The sequence below is a fragment of the Chionomys nivalis genome, chromosome 23 (genome assembly GCF_950005125.1).
Source record: "Chionomys nivalis chromosome 23, mChiNiv1.1, whole genome shotgun sequence".
NCBI lineage: Eukaryota > Metazoa > Chordata > Mammalia > Rodentia > Cricetidae > Chionomys > Chionomys nivalis.
In genome coordinates, this window is record NC_080108.1 from 25,459,422 (window position 1) to 25,472,111 (window position 12,690).

The following is a 12,690-nucleotide window of genomic DNA, read 5'->3' on the forward strand; positions in this document are numbered from 1 at the left end:
ATATATAGTTGTGTATATCTTGCTAGGATTTGCAAGACTTGCAAATTCTATTATCAGACACATTTCTTGAGTTAAACGGTAGGTAACAACTGCAGACTTGTGGCAATTCATTTTCATGTGCCTATCTCAAACAACAGTAAAGGATCAGATGGTCCAAGAATAAACAAACTAACAAACAAAGCAAGTCAGCTTGGAACCACAGCCAGCATTTCCTTTGCTAGCCCTCCAGAAAAGTCTAGATGTTGGTTTATCTTTTCTCAATTTCATTTTCTCTTCTGTTTGTGGAAATTCCACTTATTCTTTTATGCTGGCTTTATTTGACTTTATGGTCAGAAAGAGATTGGAAGAGGGTGAGATTTTAAAAAAAAATGGATAGGAGTGAGAAAACGCCTGCCTATCTGTCAAGTTGCAGGTGTCTAAGACTGTCTTTCCTCTCTAAATACCCAGCACTGAGAAGGTGCCTCGTAAACAGGAGGAGGCTGATGAGGAGGAAAGGATGTTGCAGAAGGCACAGCATATGATTATGGCTGCGCTCAATGCTCAGGGGATGATCAAGCAGGCAAGACAAAGTCATCCAGTGTAACAATGTGCCCTGCTTTGTATCTTCATTCTGAGATGGGACCTTCAGCGTGTGGGCTCTTAGTGAAGGAGGTTCCAGTAGCTCAGTGGGCAGAGTAGGCAGGATGGGCAGCAGGGCCATCAAACGATGCGAGAAAGTTCTGCTCAGCCACAAGGGGCATCTCTACTGCACTCTTTCCTCATCAAGGCTCAGGAACCATCACGTAAAAGGAGGTGGAAAGATGGTAAGAGCCAGAGGTTGGGAGAACCAGATTGGAACAGACCTTCTGGTCATGGCTCCTAAACTCACAGCAGCTATGGCTGTCTGTGTAAGTAGACGGTCTAGCCCGGATCCAGGAGGGGCCGGTGAGCCCCGCCTCCTACCGGAGGGGCTATGACAGTTGATGGGCTCTGGGGCCGGACCATTTCTCTGCATGACTACTAATTTCCAAACACATCCCGAACATTATCAATGTGAGACTCATTGGTCTACACCAGTGCTGTCCCATACATATGAGCCGTACATGTTATTTGAATTTTTCAGCAGCCATGGGAACAGTGAAAAGAAATAGTTGGGGGTTGGAGAAATGGCACAGAGGTTAAGAGCACTGGCTGCTCTTCCAGAGGTTCTGAGTTCAATTCCCAGCAACCACATGGTGGCTCACAACCATCTGTAATAAGATCTGGTGCCCTCTCCTAGAAGGCCTCAGGTGTATGGGCAGGCAGAACATTGCATACATAATAAATGTCAAAAAATAAACAATTGGATATTTCACTTCAATAATATATTCTAGGGCTGGAGCACTGAGCCGGCATATGTGAGACCCTAGGGTTGGACCCCAGTGCTATAAAGCAAATACTTCCAAACAAATAAAAAAAAAATCATCGAAGTCAGTGAAAGGTCCCAGCAGGTAAAAGTGCTTGCCATTCAAGCCTGAGAATCTAAGTTCCAGCCCCGCAGCTCCAGAGTGGAAGGAGAGAAGCAATTTTCCAAAATTGTCTTCTCACCTCCACACATACATAGAATCATATGTGCTCTGCCTGGTAAGAAATAAATACTTAAAAAGTAATAACACACATACTTTCTCCCAACATATTTAAGATACCGTTACTCTACATGATTATAGTCCATACAATCCCATTCCATATTATTATCTTGCAACCTTAGATCACTGATATTTGTAATTTCGTTCCCTTTGAAATCTGGCATCTTTATTCACATATTTTATATACAAATTTCACCTTGGATCAGCCTACTGGCTATCACACTGAGTGGTACACCCATAGAGCATCATGGTAGAATCCTGAACTTCCGGCTTAGCAGGCAGCACACTGGGCTGTTCTACTACTCTAAGCATAGCTTTACAGAAGTTCCGTTCTTCTGTCCTTAGCTCTATTAGATTTCACCTGACCCATCTGTGGCTTCTCTTAGGGACGGAACCAAATACATCTGTTGCATCCGAGGGTCCCCTTCTGGCTCTCTCCTTTCTGCATCTTCTACCTTCTCAGTTTCCAGCTGCTGCGCTCACCCTGAGCATGTGTGTGGGATTCGCCAGCAGTCCATCACAGTTCTAGCTGGGCCTCTGTTTAGGCCTGATTCTGAAACCTTCCTCTCAAGGCTTGTTCCCTACCTAGCTGGTGGTGCTAGGGTAGGAAGCCATGGAACCTGTGGGAAGTGGAGCTTACCTGGTAGCAATGAGTTACTGTGGGGAAGGACTTTGAAGGCCATAGCCTGGCCCCTGGTTCCAGCACTCTTGCTGCAGTTACCTGCTCTGTATAGCCCCACAGACAGCACCGCCATGCATCCCAGCCATTACCATGAGCTGAGCTGCAAGGCCATGCTCCCTACACTAGCCTGCAAACCCTTGAGACCATGAGCCACAAGCAATCTGCCCTCATAGAAGCAGTTCCTGTCGAATGCTTTGTCACAGCAATCAAAAGTAATTAATACAGTGTCCACACAGTGACAAACTCACAAGTGGAAACTCCACATGGGGCCACTCTGGTCTCCTGTTCACACGCTCCCACTCCAATTTCTGTCTGTATTCTAGCTTTCAAAGTTCTAGCTTTTTGTATTTTCTCCAGAGTTCCTTGTCGTTATCCACAGCTCCATCATTATGGGATGTAAACCCTTTGATTGGCAGTTTTCAAGCCCTGTTCCTTAGTGTTCTACAGAGGTGCCATGGGTAAGCTGATCTAAGTAATTTCTCAATTGAAGATCTTTTCTTAGTTTTCTAGGTTGTGGCAAGTTGGCACTCAAAACTTTCTGAATGGGACCTTCGGTAAAGCCTTCAGCATGGAAGTAGGCTTTCATTCTTATTTTTGGAGGAGCTCACAGAATCAACATAAGGAACACTGCCTGCTTGCTCTTCCTTCCCATCTTCTCTTAAGCCCAAGCTAAGAGTTGAACAAAAGGCTGCAATGATGAGCCGATGGCTCAGCAAGATAGGGTGCCTGGACCGACCCCAAAAACCCGAATTAGATACCCAGGGCCCACGTAGTGAAGAGAGATCATCAATGCCTGAAAGATGTCCTGGACCTCCACACATGTGCCGTGGAGTATGTGTAAACACACAAACTCTCTCTCTCTCTCTCTCTCTCTCTCTCTCTCTCTCTCTCTCTCTCACACACACACACACACACACACACACACTTAATTAAAAAATAAAACAGTGTAAGCAAAGGGGGTTGGTACAAAAGCCAAATACATTGTGAGGCTCCTGAATCAGGCCAGGGGTACACACAGAGCTTAAAAAAACTAGTTGCTCAACTTGGGGCAGAAAGGGAGGAAGAGGGGTAACATCACACAATGCATTAGAGTCACCGAGTACCACGTGATCCAGCCCACTGAAGCAACTAGAAAGAAACGCATACAGCTAGCAAAAACACTTCACCCAGTTTGTCCCAGTCGAGATCTCCCGATTGCATGCCAGAGCACACGGGGAGCATGGCCGTCTCATATTTCAGCCAGGTCTGGCAGGGAAGTTGAGGTGGCTTCCACACGACAACAAACTCATAGAGACAGGTCAACCACACCCATTAACCTCCTGGACCCTTATTCTTCAAAGCTAAAATTCTAGCACTTATTTCTTCTTCCTCCAAGACAAGCGATTTCAGGGAGTCAATAGGTGCCAGTCAAAAGTGTGTGCCCATAGCTGAGATGCTGTCAATCATGACCTATAAGCTTCCCTCCACCCAGGATAGTATATTTCCATTAGTATTCTGACTTAGAAGGCAGACGTTCAGAACGGTGCTGTGTTGTGGTGCTTCTGTCGCTGACAGAACCAACCATGGGCATGCAGCAGTGGTGTCGTAGATCACAATATAACTGAAAACTTCCCATCACAGTGCAACCCATGCATGAGGCAGCACACATGGGAACAAACCTGCTGTGCTGTCACTTGTATCAGTGTCAGAGAGGGCTGGGGTATGTGAGCGTACACAGATACACATGGGGTATACTTGTCTATGCATGCTCTTGAGGAGGTCAGAGGTCAGTGCTGGGTGTCTCCTTCTATCACTTTATTGTGTTTTATTTTGAGACAGTCTCTTGGTGAGCCTAGAGCTCACCCACTGCCTAGACTGGTTCCAGCAAGGCTTGGGTATCTGCCTGTTTCCACACATCCCTCTAGTTCTGGGGTTACAGACATACACAGATCTCCTTCCATCTTTTACAGGGAGGGGTGTTAAGGACCCAAACTCAGGTCTTCAAGATTGCACTTTACTGGCTGATCCATCTCCCCAGCCCTAACACAGCACAGCACACACAACTGTAATGATAGTAAGTTACCATTCACATACTTACCATGCTACAATTACTATTGCTATCTAAGAATGTGCTCCTGTTAAAAGTATTGTTCACCATAGAGAAGTCTGTGTTAGAGCAGCACCAGCCCACCCATTCTGTGTCTACCAACTATATCAATGTTATGTTTAAATTAATGTTCTATTTTGTTCATGTCCTAGGAACAATAAACTATAACACATCTGTGCAGATAGTCTATGCGTGTAGCAAACATTGTATCGTCTAAATAGGTAATTCTCAGAATGTGCCCCCATCATCAAGCAGCATGACTTCTTTGAGCAAGCAAAAAAAAAAAAAAAAAAAAAAAAAAAAAAAAACACTGGCCACACCAGTAGGATGTGGCACAGACTGGATCTCTAATGTTAACTGTGTATTACCATCCCCTCATCCGAACTGTTACTATCCAATATGCTGGTGGGCCAAGCCACAGAATACAAGACTTACCGGGACTGGCATGGGTGAGAGTTGCACCTTCGGACCTGGGGCTCAGGGCGGCTTGCTTGGGGGCAGTCACTGTCATTCACCAGGGTTGTGGTCTTGTTAACAATCCGCGTGCATGATACGATGGTCCTGCGTTCTCCTGGAAGCCAGACCATGGGAGCTGAGAACTTATGGATGCACATGCCCAGAAAGCCATTCATTCAGGCTTATGGAGGGAGTTTGGGGGGCAACTACTGATCAGTGACTGAGTGATGTCCGTTGTCAAAGACGGGGAGCCGTTCTCGAGTAATATTAGTTCCCTTCTCAGGTCTTTGATGGGGTTGAAAGCTAGATAGTCATAGTTACTTCCCTCTCATGACTTAGCCAAGCCATTTTTAAGATAAGATTTCTTAGGATAGGATAACTATTGAAACATTGAGCATATGTTTCCTGTTTGATGTTGTTCATGCTGGCTATAATTTTAATTTTTATGTATGTTTTTGCCTCTTCTTTTCCCTGGGCAATACCTGATATTTATTCTTATTGTATATAGTTTTATATTAGGCTTACAACTCTCTTATTTAGACAAAATGGGGAGGTGCTTGGGGACTCCTTCAGCCAATAGCCTTTAAGATATCGGCCCACTGCAGATAGGTCTCTTGGCTGCTGGATTCAGTTCCAGGTCCCAGCATGCACAGAGGACTGCAGATTACTACTCTTTCTGTAAGTTTATCCCCAGATAAATAAACCTTTGTTATATTCCATTCTGGGCTATTGTGGATCTCTTTTGGACACCAACACTCTTGCTCACTCTTTCCTGCTTTCCCACTTCCCTGGCCCTGGCCATGTCCAGTCTATTCCTTTCTTCCTCTGCTCTGGACTCTACCAGATGCCTCTGGATATCTTCTCTCTCTCTCTCTTTTTATATTTATTTATTATGAATTTATTTATTTATTATGTATACAACATTCCTTCCATGTATGCCTGAAGGCCAGAAGAGGGCACCAGACCTCATTACAGATTGTTATGAGCCACCATGTAGTTGCCGAGAATTGAACTCAGGACTTTTGGAAGAGCAGGCAATGCTCTTAACCTCTGAGCCATCTCTCCAGCCCCGACATCTTCTCTCTTATCTACAATAAAACCTTCCAATGCCATGGAGCAGCCATGCCAGCAGCTTCTTTACACCTTCTCTAATGAAGTTTACCTGCTGCTCCTTGGTAAAACTTTCGTTTCTTTCTTTTGTTCTTTGATGGTTTCACATGTATATATATATTGAATTTCGGTCATTTCCCCCATTACCTTCTCTCGCCCCCTCCCTTTTGCTGAAGCCTTCTGGGGCCCAACAAGCCCTCTCTTAGTTTGATGTCTTCTTAGCGACCTGCTGTGTTGAATGACATTTGCTGGCATGACTGGGGAGCTCTTTATCAGAACATGGGCAGCTTCCCAGTGCTCCTTCTTAATGCCCTACTAGTGGGCACCCCCCCTTTGCTACTGCAGGACTTCACAGTGTGACAGTCCCTTTGGCTCACATGCAGTCTCCATGGTGGAAAGTCGGGGGCACTCATCACACTTTAGAGGTGACAATGTGCAGGTGTGGACAGAGGGGGCAGGTTTTCTCCTGAGGTCGTGAGAGACGTGGAATCAGGACCCACTCGAGGTGTTCTCTGCCCGACCCAGAGGACCCTCTGCTTTGCACCTTGGAGAGGGTGACTGTGGCAAAGAAGATAGGGTACTTGGGTATCAGTGAGGTCTTCATCTGGTCCTATTCCACCAAGTTGCAGATCTACTTCAATATCCTCAGGGCCATTTTTATTCTCATACCTACCGCCTACTCACATGATTGGCAAATCTCTACTGTTAGGGTTAAGCTCCAGGCCACGGAACAGTGTGGGCCCTCTAACCTGCAGGAGCTGGGAAGCCTTGGCTATGTGCTCTATTGAGGTTTTCAGGGCCTCAGTTCTTATGGAACTATACATTTTCTATTTCCACACTGGGCAGACTGCAGCCGAGGACCCCAAAGTCAGTGTTTCCTCAGCTGCACCCTCACCTCCCTCACCCCCTCCTTACCTCCTCCGCACTGCACGCTGCACCCTTCCCAACCACTGTGCGTCCAGAGAAACAGAGCGTCCTGTGGCTTGGCGGGCTCACCCTGATTTTCAGTGCTCTGGTTTACAGGTATGGTGTATTCGTAGTGAATTCCATAATTCTGGTCATGAAAGAGCAGCACCTGGAGCCATGAGGAAAGGGAGGCCTTGTTGAGATGGAGTGAGCACCCACAGGATGTTGAAGGTGTAATCCGAGCTGCCGTCACTCTTTCTCTGCCAGCCAGCTCTCTTCTGAAGAGCAAAGCAGGTTAAAGCTAGAGGTGCAGTCTCAAGGTTCCTCAGGGACTTGGGTAGTGTGTGTGGTGAACACACCATCATTGGTGAATCATGGTCTTTTCTATTCTACAGAGGACCTCTTTACAGGAGGAGTTTGGGGTAGTGAACCACAGGCTGTTTGTGGTATTTTTCGATATCATGTAGCAGGGTCCACGTTCCTATCAATTTGCCCACAGATGGGAAAGACACAAAGGCTGCTTTTCCTTAGAAAGGGATGAGACCAGTACTAACCATTTCTTTGAGTATAAGCTCGGTGCTGGCTAGTTTATGTCAAGTTGACCCAACCCAGGGCCATTTCAGAAGAGAACATCAACAGAGAAAATGTCCATATCAGAATGGCCCATCAGCAATTGTGTGACACCATTTTCTTGACTGTTGTGGGTGCTGCCAATTCTGGGTGCTATAAGAAGGTAGGCTGAGCAAACCACGAAGAGCGAGCCAGTAAGAAGCATTCCTCCATGGCTTCTGCTTCATTTCCTCCCTCCTGGTTCCTGCCTTGCTTGTCTGAGCTCCATCAGTGACAGACCTGGAAGTGCAAGATGAAAAAGACCCTTTCCTTCCCTAGATGCTTTTGGCCATGGTGCTTGTCATAGCAACCTAAACACTAACAAAGGCAAGTGCTGCCCTCCAGATAGTATCTTCCATTAGTCACTGCTACACTGCAGTGTGTGTGCTCCATCACAGTCACTGCTACATTGCAGTGTGTACTCCATCACAGTCACTGCTACATTGCAGTGTGTGTAATCCATCAGTCACTGCTGCACTGCAGTGTGTGTAATCCATCAGTCACTGCTACACTGCAGTGTGTGTAATCCATCAGTCACTGCTACACTGCAGTGTGCACTCCATCACAGTCACTGCTACACTGCAGTGTGCATTCCATCACAGTCACTGCTACACTGCAGTGTGTGTAATCCATCAGTCATTGCTACACTGCAGTGTGCACTCCATCACAGTCACTGCTACACTGCAGTGTGTGTGCTCATCACAGTCACTGCTACACTGCAGTGTGTGTGCTCATCACAGTCACTGCTACACTGCACTGTGTGTACTCCATCATAGTCACTGCTACACTGCAGTGTATACTCCATCACAGTCACTGCCATACTGCAGTGTGTATAATCCATCAGTCACTGCTACACTGCAGTGTGTGTACTCCATCACAGTCACTGCTATACTGCAGTGTGTGTACTCATCACAGTCACTGCTACACTGCAGTGTATACTCCATCACAGTCACTGCCATACTGCAGTGTGTGTACTCCGTTACTGTACTACACTGCAGTAATAGAGTCAGGGGTAAGTCAGGCTCAAGACCATGAAAGTCTGAGGCAGAGGGACTTGGGGTACTGACATGGAGCCTAGATGATGACTATGCCTGTTGCCTGGCTGAGGCCTGGCTCATGGCTGAACACTCAGGGTAGACGGAGGTGCAGAGAGGTATCTGCCTGTGGGAGCTGCAGTTTGGGGACCACGCATCTGAAATCCTAGTGAGGGTTCAGAATGGAAGGGACTATGCTTTGCCTGGGGGAAACATGATACGCCATGAAGACTACCAGGTGCCCAACTGGCTTTTGACATAGTGCAGACGTGTTATATATATATATGTCATGCTGCAAAGCAGGCTTTCTTGTGGGCGAGGGATCTGGCTGTAGACCAGTGAGTGTCCCTGGGGGTAAGGGGCTGCAAGTTCATCTCTAGCCATGAAGATCTGGGAGAACTACAGGTAGGGTGCACAGCCTACCTCTGTGTACTGGGCTCTGGCAGATCAGGATGGAAGTGTCAGATGACTGGAGGGAATTGGCTCAGGCTGCCTGGGCCTGCAAGGCTATGTTGAAGGACGGGGACAGGGGCTCTAGAAGTAGACGCCATACGTGTCTATTTCCCCAGCTAACAGACCTGCACTCATGCACATGGGGAAATGCTTCCCGCTGAAAACCACAGTGAGACAAAACAACAACAATCACAACAACACTGCCCCTCCAAAAAACTAAACAAAATTAAGTGAGTAGTCTTCATCAGAGAGCTTTATTCCCCTCAGTGTAGGGATGAGGCTGGCAAGTTGAGGCTCCATATTAAATCAGTTTCATAGCCTTGTAGGATTAGTGCATTTTTGTGTCTAGTTGGTTTCAAATGCTGGTCCCTAGGACTCTGTGGGTATCCCTGAATGTGAAAGTAATGTATGCACCATAGTTTGGGAACCATGGCTTTCTATGCTGAGGCAAGGGATCCTTGATGTGAAGTGGGGTAAAGAGTACATTTCAAGGAAGGAAAAGTTAAATATTAAATAAGGAATGAAAATCCAGCTGGTTGTGAGATGCTTTCTCTGACTTCAGCTATGGTCTGAACAGCCTGAGGCTGGTACAGGCTTCACTGGGCTGAAGACCCATCTGCTTATCAGAGCTTTTGGTGAAGAAAAGCCCTATGCACACTTCAGGGCTTGTTAGAAAGGGCAAAGGCCGGCTTCTAACAGCTGATGCTTCTGCATGGGCCCCCTCTGTGCCCCTCTGAATACTTGCTTTGAACTCAGAATAGTTGTGGGCGGTTGTTTCAAAGGCTTTGACTGGGAAACATCTCATCCTGGAGAAATGGCCCTGGGTCAGGTCCCTGGGTCGCAGAGATCAACTTGCAGAAATGATCTCCAATGGAATCCCTGGCAGAGTCCCAGACGGTTTACGGCCCACATGGAAGCTGGCTGGCTTTCAGCTCCACCGAAACTACAAGGGGTCAGCACCCTCATCAGGCCGCACTCAACACCCGCAGTAGGTGGTGGCCAGATAATGTGAGTGTTAGCTCATCTCCAGGGCCACAGATAAGTGGGGAGGGGGGAGGGGAGGGCTTCTGAGACTGGCGGGCACTTCAGACAAGTTGTGCTTTCATGACACACGCACAAACTCCTGCAAACCCTGATCTTCAGGAAATCAGAATCAACCAGCATCACCTGGCACGCGCAAGGCCTGTGTTCAATCTCTAGCACCCTCACAAAATCATCCATAATGGGGTGTTGTCATACATAGTCCGTGAGGTCACTTAGACCCTGAGAAGGCAGCTGTGGCATGACGCCCTGGAGGCCTTTGATACCAAGCCCACTTTTAAGTGGCAACCATGGAGCTCCCAGGAAATAAGAGATAACACTGACATCCTGGCTAGCCCGAGTATACAGGTGTCCTAAGACCACACGGGGAGTAAACAGAAGATGGAATCTGATTCTTCCCTAATTCCCCAGTGCTGGTCGTAAGCAGAATCTGGCCAGCCTGAGTGGTACCTACATTGCATCCACAGTTCACTTCCAGAAGGTGCTTCCCACTGTGGGGCAGCTCTATGTTTGCTGTCGTCTGCCGCAGAAACAGATTCTGAGCACAGCTGTGCCGGTTAGTCTTATGTCGACTTGAGTGGAGGGAACCTCCGCTGAGAAGATGTCTCCATAGATGAGGTTGTAAGCCATTTCTGTAATTAGTGACTGATGCGGGAGAACCTAATCAGTTGTGGGTGGGGCCACCACTGGGCAGGCCATCCTGGGTGCTATAAAAATCAGGCTGAGCAAGCCGCAGAGAGCAAGCCAGGAAGCAGCACCCCTCCATGACCTCTGCTTCAGTTCCTGCCTCCCAGTTCCCACCTGGTTTGATTCCTGCCTTGGTTTCCTTTAGTGGGCTGTAACTCTGGACATGTGGGTCAAACAAACGCTTTCCTCCCCAAGCTGCTTTTCTGTCATGGTGTTGTATCACCACAATGGGAACCCTAAAGTAAGACAATGACCGTCTGCTTAATGGTACCAGCTGTCCCTGGCTGTCACCCATGTGACTGCACAATCTCTTCCTGGAAGCATCTCCTTTTGAAACAGCTAGGTGCTCTGCTAGTGAGCAACCAGAAAGAAATTCTGGGGAGGAACCCTGAGGTGGAAGGAATGGGACTAAGAGAGAGGAGAAGAACTGGGGAGATGGCTCAGTCAGTATTGTGCATGTTCCAGTTATTAATGTGCATGTCCAGCGAGTATCGTGCATGCTCCAGTTATTAATGTGCATGCTCCAGTGAGTATCGTGCATGCTCCAGTTATTAATGTGCATGTCCAGTGAGTATCGTGCATGTTCCAGGTATTAATGTGTATGCTCTAGTTAGCAACATGCATGCTGCAATGAGTAACATACATGCTCCAGTCAGCAACATGCATGATGCAGTGAGTAACGTACATGCTCCAGTCAGCAACATGTATACTTCAGTCAGTAACATGCATGTTCCAGTCAGTCACATACATACTTCAGTCAGTAACGAGCATGCTCCAGTCAGGAACGTGCATGCTTCAGTCAGTAACATGCACAATACAGACAGTTGCATGCATGCTCTAGTTATTAATATGCATGCTCCAGTGATAAATGTGCATGCTCCAGTCAGTAATACACACGCTATAGTCAGTAATGCACATGCCACAGAAGCACAAGGAGCAGAGTTTGGATCCTCAGCACCCACGAAGAAAGCCAGGCATGACATCAAGCACATCTAATCTCAGAATTGCAGGTGTGGGTAGAGATAAGGGAACTGCTGACGTTCACTGGACAGCCAGCCTAGCCAAATTGATGAGCTTCAGGTTGTGCAAGAGGCCCTGTCTCAAAGTGTAAAGGCAGACAGCAATCAAGAAAAGTCATTGGCTGCTGACCTCTGGCATCTACACACATGTGCACAAATGTGTGCCGGAATGCACATTTACATGCCCACAGGAACATGTTCCTTCAGCACATACACACACTATATAAACACATCACACATATTCATATATACAAATAAATGAACAAATGAAAATAACAGTAAAGAGAAAAAGGCCTTGGTAGCAGGGAGCCTTGCAAACTCCCCAGAACCAGAGGCATCGCCTTCCACCCAGGTCCTGGGAACAAGACTAGTAAACCTACTACGATGCCAGCTTAAGCCAATGTTCAGGGCCAGCACTCACCATCAGATGCAGTGGCACCGTGGTGGGTCCCTTGGCTGAAAACTTCTCCCATAGGCCTCTTCTCACATAGCGAACGGTCGTACCTGCAAGCTGGAACTCTCCCGGGAGCTCTATCTTCCAGTCGCTGTTGATGGATCTCTTACTGGAGTCTTTGAGAGCTGCAAAGAAAGTTGGAGCATTGGAAAATCAGTACCATTTAGCCTTTTCTCGGGGGTTGGGGGTCCTGCCTGAGTCTGAGGCCGCCATGAGGGCAGGCGGGAGCCGGCAGTGAGAGAACTGTATTCTCTGGGCACCAAGGACAGAAGGTTGGGTCACAGACAGCAAACTTCTCTGGTTCCCAGGAGAAAGAGTTGTGGGGGCTGATGGCACATCTTCCAGCACAGATGCCTATCCCACTGCCGATTCCAGGAATGGGATTGGGGGAGAAGCTGGAGGCTGGAGATGCCAGGACCCAGTCCAAACCTATGGCAGGAGATGGCTTCCTGCCTGATGAAAGAGTTCTCTACGCTGGTATATTCAAGGCCACAAAACATGTCTTGGAGCTTTGGAGAAACTCACCCATTCATTTGATATTAAAAAACC

The 12,690-nt window shown here is 47.4% G+C and overlaps 1 protein-coding gene across 1 annotated transcript in view; it reads right to left on the bottom strand.

Moving 5' to 3' along the window:
• The window catches only part of Adamts17 (ADAM metallopeptidase with thrombospondin type 1 motif 17), a 300,342-nt gene that overhangs the window by 61,091 nt on the left and 226,561 nt on the right, over positions 1-12,690 (bottom strand). Inside the window, exons 17-19 of the mRNA XM_057756616.1 lie at positions 12,109-12,266; positions 6,854-7,013; positions 4,808-4,943 (exon numbers count right to left, since the gene is read on the bottom strand). Coding sequence (XP_057612599.1) covers positions 4,808-4,943; positions 6,854-7,013; positions 12,109-12,266 — 454 coding nt within the window. The remainder of the gene's footprint in view (positions 1-4,807; positions 4,944-6,853; positions 7,014-12,108; positions 12,267-12,690) is intronic.